The sequence below is a fragment of the Pipistrellus hanaki genome (assembly GCF_964339955.1).
Source record: "Pipistrellus hanaki genome assembly, chromosome: 3".
NCBI lineage: Eukaryota > Metazoa > Chordata > Mammalia > Chiroptera > Vespertilionidae > Pipistrellus > Pipistrellus hanaki.
In genome coordinates this window covers 1,490,855-1,513,359 of record NC_140505.1, presented here as the reverse complement: position 1 = coordinate 1,513,359, position 22,505 = coordinate 1,490,855, and the positions used below count along the sequence as shown (strand labels likewise).

The 22,505-nt window shown below is 65.1% G+C and overlaps 1 protein-coding gene across 8 annotated transcripts in view; it reads left to right on the top strand.

Annotated features, from left to right (window-relative positions):
- DLGAP2 (DLG associated protein 2) overlaps positions 1-22,505 on the top strand; it is a 148,764-nt gene that overhangs the window by 103,064 nt on the left and 23,195 nt on the right. For 7 of the 8 annotated variants that reach the window (XM_084878335.1, XM_084878336.1, XM_084878333.1 and 4 more), the window contains 5 exons: positions 2,943-3,008; positions 8,639-9,714; positions 12,921-13,132; positions 17,673-17,820; positions 18,892-19,111. In XM_084878335.1, the coding sequence (XP_084734461.1) occupies positions 2,943-3,008; positions 8,639-9,714; positions 12,921-13,132; positions 17,673-17,820; positions 18,892-19,111 (1,722 nt within the window). The remainder of the gene's footprint in view (positions 1-2,942; positions 3,009-8,638; positions 9,715-12,920; positions 13,133-17,672; positions 17,821-18,891; positions 19,112-22,505) is intronic. The other variant, XM_084878332.1, reaches the window with a different exon arrangement.

The following is a 22,505-nucleotide window of genomic DNA, read 5'->3' as shown; positions in this document are numbered from 1 at the left end:
CGTGCCCCGAGGTGCTGCCTCTGCCGCGCCGGCGCCCCCATGCCGCCCACCCCCGCGGCAGCAGCGGCGCCGTGAGCCCCTGGCCGGCCCTTCCTGCCCGGGAGCTGTCTGCGGCCACAGCCCCGTGGGGGCACGTCCTCACCTTCCGCCGCCTCCATCCTCCTCACGGGAACGGAGGCAGAGACGGAGGTTGTTGCCCAGACAGGAGGCGACACCCGGGCAAACGTGGCCGGGGGGGGGGGGGGGCGGCGGCAAGGACGGCAGGTGGCAGGGGTGGGTGCGGCAGGCCCGGGGACGGGCGAAGTGCAGATGCCCAGGCGGCTGACATCCCCTGGGTGCCAGGCAGACCCCGGGCCTGCGTGGGGAGGAACGGGGCGCGACTGTGGGACAGGCCCGGCACCCAGGGGCAGCGGTACAGCCTCCAGGGAGGACTGGGCCCCTGTGCCATCCGGAGCTCGAACCCGTGGCTCAGCAGTCCCCACGGCCAGCGCCCCTGGAGCTCCGGGGTCTGCAGAGAAGCCCCGGGGGCCTGGGGGGAGGGAGGGGACCCCGCCCCGGTGCCTGCAGGGCGGCGCCGCAGACCGCTTTGTAGCACCTGCAGTTCCGTGTAGATTCCGTTTGGAGAAAAGGGTGGTGCCACGGAGAACACGCGTGGAAAGAGGGTTCCTTCGCCGCTGTGGGCCCTCGCCCTCTCTGGGGGGGAAACCCCGTTAACCACGTTAATACGGACACCTGCCCAGCGGAGAGCCCGCCCTGCTTTTCCTGCTGTTTGTGAGCTGGCGACTTTGTCTCTTTACTCAGAGCTCCTGGCGACTTTGTACCTTTACTCAGAGCTCCTGGCGACTTTGTACCTTTACCCGGAGCTCCTGGCGACACTGTATCTTCGCCCGAGAAGCCACACCTCGGAGCAGCTCCCGCTCCTGTGTTCTGGGCACGGCCTACCCCCCCGTCTGCGGTCCTGGCCCGACTGCTCACTCACGTTGTGTTCAGTGTCTCATACATGTGTCATCCACGCCTACCACTGCCCCTCGCCCACGCACCCTCACCCACGTGCACTCTGCCCTGCGTGGCCGTGCGTGCTGGCCGCCAGGAGGACGCATTGAGGCCGGGAGTGAGGGCTCTGTGGCTTCGTCTCCTAATTCCATTCCAACCCAACCGCCCGCCATAGACGGTTGTCAAGGTGAGACGCCAGCCACGTGCCTGCGGTCTCCATGGCAACCGCATTCATTAGCCTGCCTGTCACTTCTCCTTGTTTCCAACGCACAGCGGCACGGCCATCGGTCCCGCGCGGGGCACACGCACAGCAGCACAGCCATCGGGCCCGCGCGGGGCTCGGCCCCGGCACACGCACAGCGGCACGGCCATCGGTCCCGCGCGGGGCACACGCACAGCAGCACGGCCATCGGGCCCGCGCGGGGCTCGGCCCCGGCACACGCACAGCGGCACGGCCATCCGGGTCCCGCGCGGGGCACACGCACAGCAGCACGGCCATCGGGCCCGCGCGGGGCTCGGCCCCGGCACACGCGGGTCCGTGGGCGTGGTGCCGCCGGCCAGGCACACGCAGCTTGAACGGGCCTTTTGGTGAAGTGCTTGACCCCATTCAGACACTGGTTATGTGTACAAAGAAGCAGAGTGGGTATCTGTTAAAATACCGAGAATATGTACATTGTTTTGGCCCCGGGCAGTGTGGCTCACTGGCTAGAGTATCGACCAGCACCCTGAAGGGTCGTGGGTTCAATTCCCAGGTCAAAAGCACATACCTGGGCTGCAGGTCCGGTGCGTGGCCACAGGCAGGGCGTGTGCAGGAGGCAGCCAATCGAGGAGTATCTCTCGTACCAACCTCTCTCTCTCTCTCTCTCTCTCTCTCTCTCTCTCTCTCTCTCCCTTCCCCACCATCCTCCCGCCCTCCCACTCTCTAAAGCACATGTGTCAAACACAAGGCCCGCGGGCCAAATCCAGCCCGCCAGGCCTTGCAATGTGGCCCGCACCGCGCTGTCATCACTGCACTCCGCTGTCAGTTTATGACATTGTCAGTTTATGACTGTTCAGCAAACCATTCGGCCCGCGATTTAGGCTGGATTTTAGATTTTGGCCCCTTCTCTGATTGAGTTCGACACCCCTACTCTAAAGTGATAGGGAAACACCCTCTGGTGAGGAGCGAGAAGAAAAAAAGGCAGGTGTGCGTGTTTTTAAAGCCGGGAGTGCCAGGAGGCCCGGGCGGGGGATTGGACAGAGTGCGGGGCGTGGCCGGGGCCTCTCAGTCCTCTGCCGCCTCTCTGTCCCCTCGCCGATCGGCGGGGGCGGCAGGTCTGGTGCCCCGGCTGTGGCCCGGCTGCGGCCCCGGCTGCGGCCCAGCCACGGCTGTGGCAGGAGGATCTGACTTGGACCGAAGGGACCTGACGTGAGCGACATGAAGCCAAACACCGGGCGGCAGCGCTGGATGTTTGGGGGGAGGCCCCGATGGTACGGGCTTCCCACACAGCACAGGGGCCTGGCCGCGGCCTGCAGGCTCCGGGACCTCCCCCTCCCAGGGCAGGAAGCAGGGGGTGGTTTTCAGGGAGCGGGAGGGGGGCAGGGTGGGGGTGGGGGTGGGAGTTTGTGGCCTCTGTTGTGATGGGGACGATGTGTGAGAGCCGGGCGCTGACCAGAGGCCCCGGTGAGAAGGCCCTGGCCACTGCGGCGTCGGCACCTGGCGGTGAGCATGACCGCTCCCGGTGACGGGAGAAGGCGGCTCCCAGCCGGGACCGAGAGCAACACGCTCCTGCCTCCAGAGTCGGGGCGGCGGGTCTGGGCGGCGTGCGGGGCCGCGGGGCGGGGCGGCCAGTCTGGCAGGGTGCGGGCGGTGAGTCAGGGCGGCATGCGGGGTGGCGGGGCGGGGCGGCGGTGCGCTGTGTGGGGCTCGGCCGCAGGGACCGCTCACCTGACTGTCTCTCTCTCCGCAGAGGAGGAGGCCGGGGACCTGGTCCAGCCCGGCATCAGCTTCCCGGGGCCGGAGGAGGACGACCTAGGTAGGGTGCCGCCGCCTGGCCACGCACGCAGTCACCACCCCACTGGGGCCCGTCCCACGCCCATCACCACGAGCCTCCCACTGACACGTCCACGCATGTGTGGCTGAGCGTCCTGAGGAGGAGTGAGTGACCGTGAATGAGCTCGACTTCATGGCCACGTTAGGTGGGAGCACGGCCCCCGGTCACAGCCCCCCCCCGGGTCACAGCCCCCCCCCCCCCGATCACGGCCCCTGGGTCACGGCCCCTGGGTCACAGCCCCCCCCCCGGATCACGGCCCCTGGGTCACAGCCCCCCCGGGTCACAGCCCCCCCCCCGATCACGGCCCCTGGGTCACAGCCCCCCCGGGTCACAGTCCCCCCGGTCACAGCCCCCCCCCCCGGATCACGGCCCCTGGGTCACAGCCCCCCCGGGTCACAGTCCCCCCGGTCACAGCCCCCCCCCCCCCCGGATCACGGCCCCTGGGTCACAGCCTCCCCGGGTCACGGCTCCCCCATGGGTCACAGCTCCCCCCCCCCCGGGTCACGGCCCCCGGGTCACGGCCCCTGGGTCACGGCCCCCGGGTCACAGCAGCTAACTATTAAGGCCGGTGACGGCGATAACCAGCTGTTTCTCAGCACCTGAGGCCCGCCTGCGGCCACACCGCGCTCCTGTCTCCACGAGACTAGCCTGCCCCCGGGGAAATCTCCAGACGTCCCCTCCTCGGCCTTCTTCCCAGAGGCCCTTCACCCGACCTCGGGGCCCGATTCTCCCCCGTGGCGCTGGGCGTGGCGGCGGAGCGGGCAGGCCTCCCGGGGCCTGGTTCCCGTCTGTGGTGAGAGCCACGGGGGCCTCCTGGTCTGAGCCGCCTGACCGGGAAGGCCGTCACTGACACGGACTGGTGTTTACGGGGAAAGGGGCAGCTCTTTCTCTAAAAATGTATTTTTATTGATTTCAGAGAGGGAGATAGGCACATCCATGGTGAGAGAGAATCGTGGATGGGCTGCCTCCTGCACGCCCCACACTGGGGATGGAGCCTGCAACCCGGATCTGGGCCCCGACCGGGAATCGAACCTTGACCTCCTGGCTCCTAGGTCGACGCTCGACCCCCGCGTTGCTCACGCCGGCCAAGGGCGGCTCTCCGGGCAGTGGGTGTAGGACAGCCTTGTCCTCCGTGGGGAGAAGAGACTGGACTGGTGGTTTGCTCACCTGAGAGGGTCCCAGCGCCCGGCCGGGCCCCATGGCACCTCACCCTGCCCCGCGCCTCCCACTCGGTCTGTATGGAAGTTTGAATTTCCTGAACTGACACCAGGCTGGCAGCCCTGGCTCCGTGGCCCACTGCGTGGCTTACAGAGTAACACTGAGCGTGGGAGGAGTCCGCTGTGCAAAGCCATGGTTTCTCTGAAGGAAATCAGACACAGGAGCGTTCGGGAGGAGGACACGGGAGCGGGGGAGGAGTCCCGCCTCCCGGTCTGTGCCAGGAGCCCCTCACGGGGAGACGGGCGGCCGGCGTGGCTCCGTGGCTGAGCGTCCACCTCGGAGCCAGGAGGTCAGGGTTGGGTTCCCGGTCAGGGCACAGGCCCGGGATGCGGGCTCCATCCCCAGGGTGGGGCGTGCGGGAGGCAGCCGATCGGTGATTCTCTCTCAGCATGGATATTTCTGTCTCTTTCTCCCTCTCCCTTTCCCTCGCTCTCTGTGACATCAATAGAAAATATATTAAAAACGGATTAATCTCTCAAAGGAAAGTAAGAGTCTCCCAGCCAGGCCCGCCCGGCACGCTCCGCTGAAGGGCTGTGCAGCCTCCGAGGCTCCGATAATGAGGCGTCGGGGAGTGATTTTATGAGGCGACCGCCGTGGAGTCCGGGAGGATAAAGGGGCTTCTGTTCAGTTAGCCCGCCGCCTGTGCGCAGGGCAGACTAACGGTTGAAACGGCGGCGATGGGAGAGGGAGGCCTGGCTCTGAAGAGGGGTGTCCGGGAGCACTCGCATGCCCTGGAGTTAAAAGGCTCGGCGGTGGTTTGGGGCGGCCCCGGCCCAGGACAGCCGTTATTTCTGAGAAAGACGCCCGAGCTCCGGCTGCCGCATCGAAACCGGCCACCGGCCACCCCTGAGCCTCCGGAGGATGGCACGGCGGCCAGACGGGCAGGGGAGCAGTGCACACGGAGACGAGGAACAGGCACAGGAAACGGGCGGTCAGAGCGGGCGGCCCCTGCTCTCCGGCCCGCGGCAGGAGGGGGCGGTGTGTGCCTGAGCACACGCTCCTGTCGCCATGCTGCCCGCTGGCCTGGGAGCCCCTGGGGGGGAAGGGGGCAGGGGGGGAGAGGGCTCAGAGGCAGGACGCCCCGGTATCCTGTCAGGGCTGCCCACCTGGCTGCGTGTGCATCTCGTAGCGACTACGGTACCCGCTTATTGTAAAAGAGCTCCCTTAATGTTTATTTTATTTTATTTTATTTTTAAGGGAAAGGAAATAGCTCTTTTTGTTATTTACCTATGTATTTAAATACCTTTATTGGTTTTAGAGAGGCAGGGAGAGGGAGAGAGAGATGGAAGCATCAATGATGAGAGAGAATCATGGATCGGCGGCCTCCTGCACGCCCCCTCCTGGGGACCAGGAATCAAACCCTGACCCCCTGTTCGTAGGTCGGTGCTCACCTGCTGAGCCGCACCCCCGCCTGCCCAGCGCTTTTATCCTGAGGGCGTCTAATTTTGTCAGAGGCTGTCTGCATCTGCTCCCGGGACTCTTCCCGGCCCGTCGCCACGGTGACGGCGTGGCTGAGCCTTCGCTGTGGAACCAGCCCTCGGCCCGTGGTCCGCACCGCGCGGCGGGGCCCATCTGCTCACGTTTCTGGACGGATGTCCACGGGAGAGATGGGTCTGGCCCGCAGTGCCCTCCCGGCCGTCGCCGCGCCTGGCCCGGTCGCCGGGGTAACGCGGCTGCGTTCTGTGACTGTCCAGTTACGGAGTGAGAACGCCCGCTCCACAGCCCCGCCCGTGACGGTGACTTCCTGTCTCAGGGTTAGCTGTGCTTGTGGAGTAAACCCCCGAGTGCAACATTTCAAAACAAGCCTTCTTGTTCTCTTCTCTTCTTAAATAGAAAAGCAAACAGGAATGTGTGACCACAGCAGAAGTACCCTCAGCGGAGGGAGCCGTGGCAGGGCCGGGAGGCGCCCTGGAGGGCTGGGCTGGCGGCCTCAGCTCCTGGGCCGGCGGAGAAGGGGGCAGGGGCGGGGGGCCAGACGCGCTGCCGCTGCGCACAGCTCCGCGGTGGCCGGTGTGATGGGTCCCGTGGGGTGAGGTCTGTGCTGGGGGGGGCGTGGACGGTGATGGCGTCCGGGGTCAGCCGCGGACGTTTCTGGCAGATTGCACGCTGTTGTCACAGCAGACGTGTAAGATGGTCGTCGAAAACAACGTCCAGGGCCCGGCCGGTGCGGCTCCGCGGGCCGGGCATCGTCCTGTCCCCGGAAGGTGCCCGTTCCGTTCCCCGGTCAGGGCACATGCCCAGGTATGAGGCTTGATCCCAGGTGGGGGGTGTGCAGGAGGCAGCCAGTCGATGCTTCTCCCTCATCACTGATGTTTCTGTCTCTCCCTTCTCTCTGACATCAATACAAATATATTTAAAAATGATGAACAATAAGCTTGCAGTGCTTGCTCTGGCAGCACACACAGAGCAAGGGCGGGGTGTGTGTGTGTGCGTGTGTGTGTGTGTGTGTACGCTGGAGCCTAGGGGTGCGTCCGCGGCGTCAGGAGGAGGCGGGGAAGACGCTGGGGTCACGTCCGGAATGGTCAGTGTTTCCTGCAGGAAACGGGGTGCTCCCCTGGCCTCTCGGGGACGGGGTCGGGGTGATGACCCACAGCGATCTGCCTGGTGCCGAGGCCATGGCTCTTTAACACCGTTTACTCAGCCATAAATAAGCCATGTGGTGAGTAAGTGGACATGTGCCCCTGCACGGGCCCCCGGGAATGGAGGGACAGGCCGAGGAGCTGAGCACGGGGCCTGCCCAGCTCCCCTGCTCACAGCCTCCTCCTCAGCTCTGTGCTCAGCTTTCCCATCAGAGCGTGTGTGCATGTGGGGTCCGTGGCAGGAAGCAAAAGAGCTGCTTTCGAGTATGGGCAGAGGAAGGGGCCTGCAGGGAGGACAGAGGGCAGAGTGAGGGGCCTGCAGGGAGGGTGACAGAGGGCAGAGTGAGGGGCCTGCAGGGAGGGCAGAGGGTAGAGTGAGGGGCCTACAGGGAGGGTGACAGAGGGCAGAGTGAGGGGCCTGCAGGGAGGGCAGAGGGTAGAGTGAGGGGCCTGCAGGGAGACAGGAGGCAGAGGGCAGAGTGAGGGGCCTGCAGAGAGGACAGAGGGCAGAGTGAGGGGCCTGCAGGGAGGGTGACAGAGGGCAGAGTGAGGGGCCTGCAGGGAGACAGGAGGCAGAGGGCAGGCACAGCCATCACTGTTTGGATGCCCCCCCCACCCCTGCCAGGGCCTGTGGCGGGGCCTGTGCCCAGCAGGGCTGTGAGTCCGTGACCCTGAGGGGAGAACGGGCACCCTCAGCTTCTCTGACGTCGGAGAGCAGCCTGGCGTGTCCCCGGGCAGGAGGGCAGTGCCCAGGGGCAGGAGCCCGGCCCTCCGGGCTCCAGGAGGAGGGGCCAGGCTGTGAGCGCCTCCGTGGCCGCAGCACGGCCTCCGACGCGGGGGAGCCCGGGGCTGTGAGGCGCCGTCGGCCAGGGCTGTGCGGTGGTGGCGGGGCTCTGACAGGAAACAAGCAGAGGAGACTAAAGCACAGCAGGCGCTGTGAGGCCGCTCCCTCCCGGCGGGAGGCGGGAGCGCTTTTACAGAAGCTGCTTCGAAGGCGGAGAGCCCCAGCGTCTGCTCTTCCGCTCTGCTCCCAGCAGCTCCCGCCTCGGGGCTGGCAGGGGCACGGTGTGGGTGACCCGGTCTCCCAGCCGGACCCTCCCTCTGACCCCGCCAGCCCGGCCCGGCCCGGCCCAGTGCTGAGTGCTCACCGACCAGCCCGGGGAGGCCCTGTGGCGGTCATGCAAACTCAGAGGACAGTCTGCAGTGACCAGGCCCTGGTCCGGGGAGCCCACTGGCCTCCACATCCCCGAGGAGACAGCTCCGTCCTGGGGTCACTTCTGGGCACCCGGTCTTTCCCCCCCTTTTCACAGCGTCTCAGGCCTGTGTTCCCTGCGGGCGCCCCGCCGTGTGCATGTCACGTAACGTGTGTGCGTTGCAGAGGCGTACAGACATGTACACGGACTGCAGGGGCGTGTTAAGTTACAGACACGCTACGTGTGCATGGCACGGGTGTAAGAAAGCGGTATCACTTCCTGTGTCGTATGCTACGTGCATGCCATCTGCTGTGTGTGCCCTGACGCTCAGGCCTGCGGGCTGTCACCCGTGTCCCCCTCAGGCGGTTGACTTGCTTCCTACACACAGGCTCACTCCCCAGGGCCCAGGGGACCTGGGGGACCCTGGCTGTCTGTCCCTGGGCACCCCATTAGGGAATGGCGGTCTGCTCTTGAGTTTCTCATATTTAGGAGCAGTCGCCGCCCGATCGCCGGGGACCCCATGGTGGCCCCGTGGGGGTGTCCGTGGCCCGCACTCCCCACTCGTACCCGCGGGCGTGCGTGGCCGCTGCCTGCTCTCACGGCGCCTGTGCTCTCTCCGCAGACCAGGCGTTCCCGTGGCCGCCCACGCAGGCCTTCGATGAGGAGCGGTACTCCCCGGCCCCCAGGAGCATGAAGGGGCCGTCGGGGGGCCGGGCCCCGGCGCCGCTGTGCTCCGCGCACACCTGCGGCCTGGCGCCCCCCGAGGACTGCGAGCACCTGCGCCTGGGCCCCGGCCCGCACCAGCCCTACCTGCTGAGCCCGCCGGCCGGCTGCCCGCTGGACCCCCGGCGCTGCTCGCCGCGCAGCTCGGTGCACTCGGAGTGCGTGATGGTGCCCGTGGTGCTGGGCGACCACGTGTCCAGCAGCACCTTCCCCCGCATGCACTACAGCTCGCACTACGAGGACTGCGGCGGGCCGCACGCCGCCGGCGCCGCCAAGGCCAACCGCCTGCCCGCCAACCTGCTGGACCAGTTCGAGAAGCAGCTGCCGCTGCACCGGGACGGCTTCCACACGCTGCAGTACCAGCGGGCGCCGGCCGCGGGCGCCGAGCAGCGCGGCGAGAGCCCCGGCCGCATCCGGCACCTGGTGCACTCGGTGCAGAAGCTCTTCACCAAGTCCCACTCGCTGGAGGGCTCCTCCAAGGGCGGCGCCAACGGGGCCAAGGCGGACGGCCGGGCCGAGGACCACGGCCACGGCCACCACGCCAAGCACGGCAAGCGCAGCAAGAGCAAGGAGCGCCGGCCGGACGGCAAGCACCACCGCGCGGGCCTGAGCAGCTGGTGGAGCTCGGACGACAACCTGGACAGCGACAGCACCTACCGCGGGCCCGGCAGCGCCGCCCACCGGCACCTGGCGGAGCGCGTGGCCGAGCGCGTGGCCCGCTGCTACGCCGAGCCGCTGCCCGGCCCCTTCGGCGACCTCTCCCTCAGGACCGCCAAGAGCAACAGCGACGTCAAGTGCTCGGCCTGCGAGGGCGCCGCCCTGACGCCCGACCCCAAGTACATGAAGCGCAGCTCCTGGTCCACGCTCACCGTGAGCCAGGCCCAGGAGGCCTACCGCAAGAGCTCGCTGCACCTCGACAAGCCGCTGGCGCCCCCGGAGCCCAAGCCGGCCCTGCGGCCCTGCCACTACCTCCAGGTAAGGCGGCCGGTGCACGCGCCGTGTGCTCGCCGGCTGCCGGCACACCGCCCCGGGCGCAGGCTGGTGGTCCGCGGGGGAGGCAGCCGGCGTGCCAGTGAGCGCTTCCATCCGGGCAGTGCCCCCGGCAGCATGTTAACGCGGTGTGTCTGTTCACAGTCGTGTGCACACGTGTGCGCACACATGCGTGCACAAGCACACACATGCACATACGTGCACACACACGCACGCAGGCGCACACATGCATGCCGCCAGACCACAGGGGCTGCAGCCTGTGGGTCGGTGAGAAGGACCCGCCCAGAAGCAGGAGGCCCAGCACCAAGGCCCTGAGTCCCGGGCGTCAGTCTGGGGCAGAGCACCGCGGAGCCACCCGGGGGTCAGGAGCCACGGTCATTCCAGCAGCTCCGTCTGCTGTCCCGGTCCGCGGTCCAGACCCGGTGGTTCTGTTCAGAGGAGAGGCAGACCACGTGGCGTGTCAGGAAGGGGTGGCCCAGGAGGGTGGGCGGTGGCTGGGACCTCACTGCTTAGCCACGTGGGACACGGACGCGCTGCGTGTGCTGGCGGGCCCCGATGGCAGGCAGACGGCCGGCCTCTCCACGGTCCTCGTCAGAGCGGGGCGCTCCCTCCTATCCGCCACGGGAGTCCCCCAGCCGTGTCCCCAACACCTGAGGGGGTGCTGCCGTGGGGGCCGTGCCACCAACCTTGCTGCCCCGCCCAGACCCCCCCCCCGTCTCCCTCCCGCTGAAGCTGTCTGCCCCCCCCTTCTCGAACACCCTCTCCCCGGCCTCCGCCAGCCCCTCCTCATGCCTTCCTTATGGCCAGCACCGGTCCTATAAAAGGGGCGGTGTCACGTGTCAGCCCCCTGCACGCATCACGCAGCACCAGAACCAAGCAGGGCGGGCCAGGACCTCACCCCGCCCCCTCCCCACTCGGGTTCCGCAGGACAGGGCCACGAAGGCCACTCAGTGCTGTGCTGGTCTGCACGGAGCGCGGCGCTGAGGGCTTTTCCTCTTGCGTCATCACTGCAGATTGGAAGGCGCTGCGGGGTCAGGGGGTGCTGCAGGGTCAGGGGGCGCTGCGGGGTCAGCGGGCGCTGCGGGGTCAGGGGGCGCTGCGGGGTCAGGGGGCGCTGCGGGGTCAGGGGGCGCTGCGGGGTCAGGGGGCGCTGCGGGGTCAGCGGGCGCTGCGGGGTCAGGGGGCGCTGCGGGGTCAGCGGGCGCTGCGGGGTCAGGGGGCGCTGCGGGGCCCTGGGGGGAGGGCCTGGCTCCCCTGAGCCCTGGGACCTGCAGGGACGCGTGCTCCTTGTCTGCGTGAAGCTGCCTCGTCCTGGGATGCAGCCAGGTGGCCTCCTCCCCTCTGTCCTCCGGGGTCCCCGCTGGCGTGTGGTGTGCGGGGGGGGGGGGGGTGGGGGTGGGGGGACACGACTCCTGACCTGGAGGCTCCCGTCACACGTGCGTCTCCCCGGCGGCCTGTCCTGCTGGGGACTCACGGGAGCTGAGCCCAGCACCGCCGAGAGGCTGGGCACAGACATCCCCGCAGGCAGTCTCCCCAAGAGCCCCCGGGGCCGGGAAGCCGGGTGCTCGCACACCGCCGTCCCGCTGCCAGGAGGGGGCGCCCAGGACCCTGCTCGGCCGGCGGGGAGGGGTCGCCAGGCGGGAAGGAGAAGCAGGTGCTCACGCAGTCCGTGCCTTTTCCCCCGAGCTAGCGAGATCTGAGCTGAGCAAAGCCTTGTGTTTTTATTTATTCCGTAATTCTTTATTGATGGAAGTATTACCTACGTCCCCTTCTCTCCACTGACCTCTCCCGCCCGCCTCGGCCCCCAGCCCAGCCTTCACCCCTCTGTGGTCTGTGTCCATGGGCTATGCTTCTCTTCCCTCAAGTTCTTCGGTTGATCTCTCACCGCTTCCTGCCCACCCTTCCGGGCCTTCCCTCTGAGGTTTGACTGTCTGTCCGATGTTTCTGGATCTATTTTTCCCTTTTACATATATATATATATATATATATATATATATATATATATATATATATATATATATATATATATATATTCATTTCAGAGCGGAAGAGGGAGAGAGAGACAGAAACATCAGTGATGAGAGAGAACCATTGATCGGCTGCCTCCTGCACGCCCCACACTGGGGATGGAGCTCACAACCTGGGCCTGTGCCCTTGGCCGGGATCAAACCCGTGACCCTTCAGTCCACAGGCCAGCGCTCTATCCACTGAGCCGCCCTGGCCGGGCTCCGGGTCTGTTTTCAGCCATCAGGTTCCGTTGCCCATGAGATCCACGCTGAGCGCGGCCACGGATGCTTGTCTCTGTCCGGCCGGCTCGCTCCGCTCGGCGTGACGCTCCGCCGGGCCCGCCACGCGGCGCACAGGGCGCTTTCCTGTCCCCGGGCAGACGGCGCTCGGGCCTCGGAGGACTGTCCGCCTGCGGTCCGAGCAGCCGAGGGGCAGTGCGGGGGAAGCGGGCCCGCCTGTCCTCAGAAAAGGCTCTGGTTTTCCCGTTTCCCGCGACCAAGCGTCAGAGGTCACCTTCCGTGAACGCCACCACTGCAGGGGCTTCTGGGACAGGAAGGGGGCACCCACGTGGTTACCACCAGGTGCCACGTGACACCCCTCCTCTCTGTTTCCGCTTCCTCCTCCCCGATGCGGTGACTTCTGCGGCTCTCCAGCCTCCTGCAGGTCCCAGAGGAAAAGATCTCACCCTGCTTGTGGTTCTTCCGGGTCACGGAGGGTTCTTCCGGGTCGCGGAGGGTCCTTCCGGGTCACGGGGAGTTCTTCCGGGTCGCGGAGGGTACTTCCGGGTCGCGGAGGGTTCTTCGGGGTCGCGGAGCGTCCTCAGTTGCTTTTCCAACATGTCCTCACTCTCCACCGTGGTCCTCTGGGGCTTTGTAATTGGAAGAGCAGTAGCTTCCTGTGATGTCCTTTCAGGGTTCAGCACCGGGCCCCCCCAGGGCTGCGTGCCTCCCGTTCAGCAATGACTGACCCTGCAGAGCCTGCTGCGGCCGGGGAGGCTCGTGGCCGAGTGCCCACCACGGCCCGGGAGGTCAGGCACACGCCCGGGTGCGGGCTCGGTCCCAGGCGGGGCTGCGGAAGGCCCGGCGGGCGGCTCTCAGTGGTGTCCCTCCCCCTCCTCCCTGAGGTCAGTGACGGTCATGGAAACAGAGGCCCTCCAGGGTGGCTCTGACGCTGTCTCCCCCCAGGTGCCTCAGGACGAGTGGGCCGGCTACCCGCCGGGCGGCAAGGACGACGAGATCCCCTGCCGGCGGATGCGCAGCGGCAGCTACATCAAGGCCATGGGCGACGAGGACAGCGGCGAGTCCGACGCCAGCCCCAAGACGTCGCCCACGGCGGCCCTGCGGCCGGAGCCGCTGCTCAAGTCCCTGGCCCCGCGGCCGCTGGGCGGGCTGCCCACGTAAGACCCCGCCGCCCCCTCCCCGCTCCCCGCGCCCCAGGGACCACTTCCGGGAACGTCCCAGGCGATGGCCACCCGCGGGCACGTCCTTCCGGAGGGAGCAGGCCATCCCCGAGGGCGCGGTAATGGAGGGACCAGACCGGGGCTTCTCAGCCCGGTGTTCACTTAGAGCAGGAGCCACACAGTGTCCACCACGTCCTCTCAGATCACTCGGTTATTGTCATCAGAAGCGTGTGTGTGTGTGAGAGAGAGAGAGTGTGTATGTGAGAGAGTGAGTGTGCGTGTGAGTGTGTGAGTGCATGAGTGTGTGTGAGCATGTGAGAAGTGTGTGCGAGTTGTAGAGTGTGTGAGAGAGTATGCGCCGATGGTATGTGAGTGTGCATGAGTGTACAAGTGTGCCATGACTGTGTGTGAGAGTATGTGAAAGCTGTGTGAGTGTGTGTGTGAGCACATGACATGTATGAGAGTTGTATGAGTGTGGGTGTGTGTGTGAGTGTGCAGGAGTGTATGAGTGTGTCATGACTGTAGGTGTGAGAGTATGTGTGTGTATGTGTGAGTGTGTGAGCATGTGAGATGTGTGAGAGAGTTGTATGAGTGTGCAAGAGAGAGAGTTTGTGTGTGTGTGAGAATCATAATATGACATTTTTACTGTGATTTCATAAGTGCACACTTAGGCAACACATTTTTGCCAGGGGAGAGGAGGACATGGACTGAACATGTATGTGCAGGAGCATCTGTCACACAAAATGGGTTTAGTTTTTATTTTTTAATCCTCATCCCAAGACATGTTGAGACAGGGAGCCAGAAACGTCGACCGGTGGTTCCCACACGGTCTGGGCTGGGGTTCGAATCTGCCACCTCGGGGTGCACAGGGCGCCACGGCTGACGGAGCCCCTGCCCTCCCCCAGGGCCAGCATTCCCAGGGGATGTGGGGCTGCGGCCCTGGCGACACGGCTCCCCCTCTGATCCCTCTGACAACCGCTCACTCAGCCCGGTCCCGGGCCCGGAGTTTTCTGGAAAACTCTCAAACTGATGGAAAAACTAACCTCGGAAATGCTAAGCCAGAGGTTTAGCGGGGCTTTCTCTCTAGTCACACTCGCCGGTGCCCAGGCCGGCAGCGGCAGGAAACCAGTGCTGTCACCGTGCTTCTAGGTCTCGGGGCGGCAGTGCTGGCCGGGCCGCTGTGCCGGAGCCAAGGGTGCCCAAGAGGACCCCATGGGCGGAAATCCGCCTGGCGGGCAGGGGCAGAGCTTCCACCCACAGAGTGCCCTGCCCGTGGGGTCCTGTGTCAGCCGCTCGCTCAGCCCTCCTAAACTCAAACAGCCCCTAAGGTGTGGTGTGATGGTCTGGGCACTGTCCCAGTGTCATTTCCGGGCAGGGCCCAGGTCCGGCCAGTGTGGCTCAGTGGCTGAGCGACCACCTAGGAACCAGGAGGTCACCGTTTGAATCCTGGTCAGGGCACATGCTCGGATTGTGGGCTCCATCCCCAGTAGGGGGCGTGCATGAGGCAACTGACCCATGATTCTCTCTCATCATGGATGTTTCCATCTCTCTCTCCACTCCCTTCCTCTCTCTAAGAAAGAAAGAAAAAAGAAATATTTAAAATAGAGGATGCCAGTGTTTGGGATCCCGTGTTCGGTGTAAAAGCAGGTGCCCTCTGTCTCTCCTTTGTCCGACCCCATAAATCTCCACCCCCTTCCCGGGCGGGGGCAGGGAGGGCCTTTGGTCCGGGCCCCGCCGTGGATGTGGCGGAGGCAGCTGTGCAGAGGCGGCACGTGCTGTTACGTAAGCTTGTTTTTCCCGGAGCTGAGTCACCGGGAGGCTGAGCCGCTCGGCAGCGGGCGGGTGGGCACAGGCAGAAGGGAGTGGAGCCCTCCGGGAGCGTGGCTCTCCCACTGCCACGTCTCTCCTGTGGCTCCCAGAGCCGGGCCTCCCCACACAGCGACTCGAAGACGGGCATCATGGGGGGAGGGGGGAGATTTGCAGGAAAATGTTTCTGTATGATTCTAGAAATCTTCCCGTGGCTCCTTGTAACGTTTCTGAGCTTCCACCAGGCCCACACGGGCACTAACGTCTCATCCCTGGCAGCTGGGCCAGTCCAGCAGGAATGACCACTTGGGTAACTGAGGGGCTTACAGGGAGTTTCCAAACGATGTGGGGCTCCCCGGGAGGGCGGCCCGGGGTCCCGCGGGGCTGTGCGTGCGGACGGCGCCCTGACCGGGCGCGGTGTCGGACTCCCAGCCCTCAGTGGGCGATGGTTTCAGGAAGCCCGGCCCCGGTCGCTGTAGGAGAAAGCCCCGAGTCGCTGTTAAAACAGTCGGTTCAGCACAGCGAGCCTGAGGCTCTCTGCCGCCAGCACTCTGATCTCAGGTTGAAGGCATGAATCTGGAGCGGACGCTGCGTCCGCTCTGCCTTGGCCTGGGTGCACCAGGGCGGGCGCTCATAACTGCCGTGCCTCAGTGTCCCTGTTGGCATCGTGATGGGTATGAACGGCCCTAGCATGCCCAGCCAACGTGGCTCAGTGGCTGAGCATCACCCTATAACCCGGAGGTCATGGTTCAGCTCCCGGCCAGGGCACGTGGACGGAACGGTGGACTCATGCCCAGGTGGGGGACTCGTGTGGGGTGTGCAGGAGGCAGCTGATCCGTGACTCTCATCGTGGATGTTTCTCTCTCTCCCTTCCTCTCTGGAATCAATACAAATATGTTTTAACTAAATAAATAGATGAAATGTGAACGGCCCTCCCCGACAGGGTTCCTTGGAGACGGACGGTCAGGACGCGGTGAAATGCCCGCAGGGAGGCCAGGCCCCGGCATGTGCCGCGCAGCTGCCATCTGGTTTAAGAGGAGTTTGGGATGAGGGAGTCATTGGGGTGAGAGTAGATGCCCTAAACTAGGCCCCCGATCCTGCCGAGTGGCCCGTGAGTGCCGTCCCCGGCCACAGCACCCAGCACGCTGCACACCGCAGCCCCACCAGGAGGCGCACCGACACCTCTTGGGCCGGGAGCACCCGTCACCGGAGCCGTTACCATGATGGGTGGCGCCATTGCCAGCCGTGCACGCCGTTCCAGGGGAAGGAAATGAGGGCTCGGTGCTAATCCGCAGACACCAAGGTCTGAGCAGCGGCGACTTCAAGGCCATGCAGGCGGCTACACAAGAAGGAAAGTTTGCGTTTTCCAAAAACAGGGGAGCCAAGAGCCTACGTGTCAGCACAGCCCCCTTACCCTGCACCGAACACACATACACATGCATGCACACTCATGCACACAGAGACACACATGCACACACAGAGACACACATGCACACACAGAGACAATGCACACAAGCGTGCGCACATGCACACAGAAACCCATGCACACACGCATGCACACAGAAACACATGTGCACACACATGCACGCACACAGAAACACATGTGCACACACAACACACGCACACACACACGAAGTGGGCTGTGATCTACATGGTCCACACAATCCACAGGAGCCCCCACACATGGCTGTGTCCTGGAGAGCAGAGGGCATTTTGCTGCTTCCACGGGCTCTGGCCAGTTCCGTGTGGGGACAGCCAGCTGAGTCTGTCTGCCCTCAGCGGTTAGAGCGCCTGCCCTCAGAATGAGGTGCCGCTCATGGTTAGAGCGCCCGCCCTCGGGCTGAGGCGTCGCAGGCTCGGTTCCGGTCTAGGGCACGCACCTGGTTGCAGGCTCGATCCCAGCCCTGGTTGGGCGTGAGCAGGAGGCAGCCAATGGGTGCGTCTCTCTCACATCCACGGCGATCTCTCTCCCTCCCTCCCTCCCTCCCTCCCACGCTCTTCAGAAGTCCCTGGAAATGCATTCTCAGGTGAGGATCGCCACCAACAAAAAGCGGTTGCCTTGAACAGCAAGGCACCTGCTAACCGGCCGACTGGAGCCAGAGGCAGCCACGTTCCCTCAGGCTCCTTCAGGCTGTGCCAGCGTTCCCTAGCGTTCCCGAGTGCGGAGATCGTCCGCAGGGCCTGGGGGAGCTCCACGTGCTGGCAGGGCAGCTCAGCGGACGCCCAGGCGCCCCCGTTGCCACACACCCTTCCGACGTTCAGCAAAGAGCAGGCAGGGAGGCGGGAGGACTGTTCGGGCGTTCCTCGTCTGCTCCTCCCGCCGTGTCGCAGAGCCTGGGCAGCGCTGCGTAAGTGCAGACCGAAGGCAGGCCTTTTCCGTCCCTTCGCCTCCAGTCGGCCACGTCCCCGAGAGCCAGCGCGGTGTCGATGAGCTTTCCCGGGCGTTTGGCCTCAGCTCGGCTCCCTTCCACTCGGCTCTTCCTTAACACCGGGGGGTGACGCTCATGTCCTGCCCGACCGAAGAGCGTCGGGAGGCAGAGCCGTTTTGCAATTAGCCTCGCCCTCCCGCTGGGTGCGATTCATGTTTGTACACGTGAGCCGTGCGGGGGTTTGCGTGAGGCAGAGGCACCCGTCCACTGGAGGTTTGGGCTGTGCTCGGCCCCGTTCCATCGCGCCCCGGCCCCTCCCGTGCTGTTCACACGATCCCTTTTCTCTCCTCCTTCCCCTGCAGCCAGAGCTACCTGCAGGCCGCCAGCGACGGGCCGGCCGGCCACAGCCTGGACCCCGCTGCCAACTACAACTCCCCGAAGTTCCGCTCCCGCAACCAGAGCTACATGAGGGCGGTCAGCATGCTGAGCCAGGCCAGCTGCGTGAGCCAGGTAGGGCCCCTGCCGCCCCGCATCCCCTGGGCCCCCCTCTGTAGCTGTGTCCCCGGAGTCTTCCTGTCAGGGTGACACCCTTCACCCCCGGTCCAGAGGTGCTGTGCTCGCTCTTCCCCGCGGCCTCTCTGAGCGCAGGCAGACCTGCCGGCCACCCCTGAAGTCTTGGCTGGGGGGCCCCACAACACCGGGGCAGCTTGGAGCGGCCGTTTGCCTTCTGGCTCAGTAAGAAGTAACCCACCCTCTCGGGCTGGGCTGCGTGGCCAGAGCGCCGGCCTGTGGACTGAAGGGCTCCGTGTTTGATGCTGGTCCAGGGCACATGCCCGGGTTGCAGGCTCCATCCCCGGCCTTGTGTGGAAAGCAGCCAATCAGCATGTCTCTCCCACCTCGATGTGGCTCTGTGTCTCCCCCTCCCTTCCGCTCTCTCTGAAAACCAATGGAGAAATGCCCTCGGGTGAGGACTAACAGCAACAACAAAGAGATTGCCCACCACGCTCTCCCCCGAGCTGAGCAATCCAGTGCTGGTGTCACACACACCGTGCTGGTGTCAGACTCGCTGTGCTGGTGTCACACCGTACTGATGTCACACACACCGTGCTGATGTCATACTCACTGCTGGTGTCACACTCACCATGCTGATGTCACACACACTGTGCTGGTGTCAGACTCGCTGTGCTGGTGTCACACCGTACTGATGTCACACACACCGTGCTGATGTCACACACACCGTGCTGGTGTCACACTCGCTGTGCTGGTGTCACACACACTGTGCTGGTGTCAGACTCGCTGTGCTGGTGTCACAGATGTCACACACACCGTGCTGATGTCATACTCACTGCTGGTGTCACACTCACCATGCTGATGTCACACACACTGTGCTGGTGTCAGACTCGCTGTGCTGGTGTCACACCGTACTGATGTCACACACACCGTGCTGATGTCACACTCACCGTGCTGGTGTCACACTCGCTGTGCTGGGGGTGGGAGACTCTCCGGAAGCTGGTGGGTTTCGTGCCCGCGGGTCCGGATGTGCGTGGCGGACTTGCCACCAACCGCGCCTTCCGGTTGCAGATGAGCGAGGCAGAGGTCAACGGGCAGTTCGAGTCGGTGTGCGAGTCGGTGTTCGGCGAGGCGGAGTCGCAGGCCATGGACGCCCTGGACCTGCCCGGCTGCTTCCGGACGCGCAGCCACAGCTACCTGCGCGCCATCCAGGCCGGCTACGCCCAGGACGACGAGTGTCTCCCCGCGCTGACGCCGGCCCACGTCACCGCCACCATCCGCTCCACCGCAGGTGAGACGCGCGGCGCCCCCGGTGGCGGGCGGGAAGGGGCGCCGCGCAGGGCCGCCGGCTCCGCGGCCGGGAACTGCTCGCCTGGGCCTGTGACGTTGTCGTGACTGCCAGGGCGCGCTGAACAGTTTCTCTCACAGGTAACTTCTTTCTTCTGAGGATGAAACCCGTAGTTGTCAAGGTTTTTAAAAACAGTTAAGTCTGCCCGGCCCATGGGGCTCCGGTGGAATGCATGTTTGCACACACAGGAGGTCACAGGCTCGATTCCCGGTCCGGGCACAGGCCCGGGTTGCGGGCTCAATCCCCACTGGGAGGTGTGCAGAAGGCAGTCGGTCCATGGTTCTCTCTCATCATGGATGTTTCTTTCTCTCCCTCTCCCGTCCTGACACCCATAAAAACACACTTTAAAAAAGGAAAGAGTGTAAGCACTGCCCATTAGAAGGTGGTGGCTCTTTAGCTGTCAGCGTTCGGTCGAAGGCAGCCAGCCCTCGGAGGCTCAGGGACGCGGGCGCCCGGGCTGGCCGTCCAGCCGTCCCCCCACTCAGTGAGCCCATAAACCTGATTCACGGCCGCCGGCACCGGGCGTCGGCGTAAATCCTCCAGCTGCTGGCAGACTCCGGGAGCCAATGTCACCGTTTCCGCCGTCCTGTGGCAGCCGCATCCCCCGGGGATTTACCGCCTGCCGCCCCGCGCTGACATTTCCCCGCGGCGTCATCTCCCTGCACGATGGATAGCCGTGCCGGAGCCGGCGATAAAATCCGTGCTGCCCGCTCAGAGCTCGCCGCGCTGAGGAGAGGTGACCGGAATACATGAGGCTCGGGGCACGGCGACCGTCACACAGACCAAGGGCGTTCTCAGAGGCCCTGGGCGCCAGGCTCCAGATCTCAGCACTGGGAGCCAGAGCGGCCAGGGACAGGGCAGAGCCGGGGACGGGGGCAGAGCAGGGACAGGGGCAGGGGCAGAGCGGGAACAGGGACAGATAGAGTGGGGACAGGGACAGAGCAGTGACAGGAACAGAGCGGGGACAGGGGCAGAGCGGGGACAGGGACAGGGACAGAATGGGGACAGGGACAGAGCGGGGACTGGGACAGAGCGGGGACGGGGACAGAGCGGGGACTGGGACAGGGACAGAGCGGGAACAGGGACAGAGCGGGGACGGGGACAGAGCGGGGACTGGGACAGAGCGGGGACGGGGACAGGGACAGAGCGGGGACAGGGACAGGGACAGAGCGGGAACAGGGACAGAGCGGGGACGGGGACAGAGCGGGGACTGGGACAGGGACAGAGCGGGAACAGGGACAGAGCGGGGACGGGGACAGAGCGGGGACTGGGACAGAGCGGGGACGGGGACAGGGACAGAGCGGGGACAGGGACAGGGACAGAGCGGGGACAGGGACAGAGCGGGGACAGGGACAGAGCGGGGACGGGGACAGAGCGGGGATGGGGACAGAGCGGGGACAGGGGCAGAGCGGGGACAGGGACAGAGCGGGGATGGGGACAGAGCGGGGACAGGGACAGAGCGGGGACAGGGACAGAGCGGGGATGGGGACAGAGCGGGGACGGGGACAGAGCGGGGACGGGGACAGGGACAGAGCGGGGACAGGGACAGAGCGGGGACAGGGACAGAGCGGGGACGGGAACAGAGCGGGGATAGGGACAGAGCGGGGACAGGGGCAGGGACAGAGCGGGGACAGGGACAGAGCGGGGACAGGGGCAGGGACAGAGCGGGGACAGGGACAGAGCGGGGACTGGGACAGAGCGGGGACAGGGGCAGAGCGGGGACAGGGACAGAGCGGGGACAGGGACAGGGACAGAGCGGGGACAGGGACAGAGCGGGGACTGGGACAGAGCGGGGATGGGGACAGAGCGGGGACAGGGACAGGGACAGAGCGGGGACAGGGGCAGAGCGGGGATGGGGACAGAGCGGGGACAGGGGCAGGGACAGAGCGGGGACAGGGGCAGGGACAGAGCGGGGACGGGGACAGAGCGGGGACGGGGACAGAGCGGGGACGGGGACAGAGCGGGGACAGGGACAGAGCGGGGACAGGGGCAGGGACAGAGCGGGGACAGGGGCAGGGACAGAGTGGGGACAGGGGCAGAGCGGGGACAGGGACAGAGCGGGGACAGGGGCAGAGCGGGGACAGGGGCAGAGCGGGGACAGGGGCAGAGCGGGGACGGGGACAGAGCGGGGACAGGGGCAGATAGAGTGGGGACAGGGACAGGGACAGAGCGGGGACAGGGGCAGAGCGGGGACGGGGACAGAGCGGGGACAGGGGCAGATAGAGTGGGGACAGGGACAGAGCAGGGACAGGGGCAGGGTGGGGCCCAGGAAGGGGTGTCATCAACCCTGGAAACAGCCTCTTGTTTGCATGGAAAAGGCTTCAGCAAGACGTGGGTGAGGTCACGTGGAATTACACTCTCAGGGAAGGCCTGCACTAACTGGCCCCCTTTTAAGATGTTTTTATTGATTTTTAGAGAGAAGGGGAAGAGGTAGAGAGAGAGAAACATCAGTGGTGAGAGAGGATCATCATGGGTCAGCTGCCTCCTGCACGCCCCCCACTGGGATGGAGCCCGCACCCCGGGCCTGTGCCCTGACAGGAACAGAACCGTGACCGACTGGGTCACAGGCGAACGCTCAGCCCGATCCCGCCGGCCGGGCTGTTCAGTATTCACACGCCGCTTTCCTCGGTGGAGTCAGACGGCATGCCACTGTGTCTGTCTAATAAGAGAAATGACAGGCGCGCCTGAACAAGGCAGACAGACGTACGGGCGGCATCCGCTCCCGATGGGGTTCAGGCCCTGTCGCGGGCGAGGCAGCGTCCCTGGCTTTGTATTCATGTCAAACCCCTGGGAGCCGGGCTCGAACCCCGACAGGCCAGGCCGCCCTTGGCCGGTGTGCGTGTGTGGAGAGAGGGGGGTTTTTCTCACAAATAGAGGTTCGTTGTGGATCTGAAAGTGTCTCTGGAAAATAGCTCCCCAACAAGAGCTGTTTCCGAAAGCACAAACGGTGATTTTGAAAAACAGCACTTATTGAGACGATTCCTTATGCACGCCCGAAGAGTAAGTGGGCGCTGCTAGTTAAATGGTAAGATACACGCATGGAGGTCGTTAGTGAAGAATTCGGGAACCTGTGATAATCCTCTCCAGGATGTCCCCAGTTACAAAGGCAGCGTTTACTGAAATACGTTTCCTTTTCTGCCCGGCCGGTGTGGCTCAGTGGCTGAGCGTTGCCCTCTGAACCGGGTCTGATTCCCCGTCAAGGGCATATGCCCGGTTGCAGGCTCCATCTCCAGTAGGGGGCGAGCAGAAGGCAGCGGACCCATGATTCTCCCTCGTCATGGATGTTTCCGTCTCTCCCTTCCTCTCTGACATCCATAAAATAAATTTTAAAAATGAG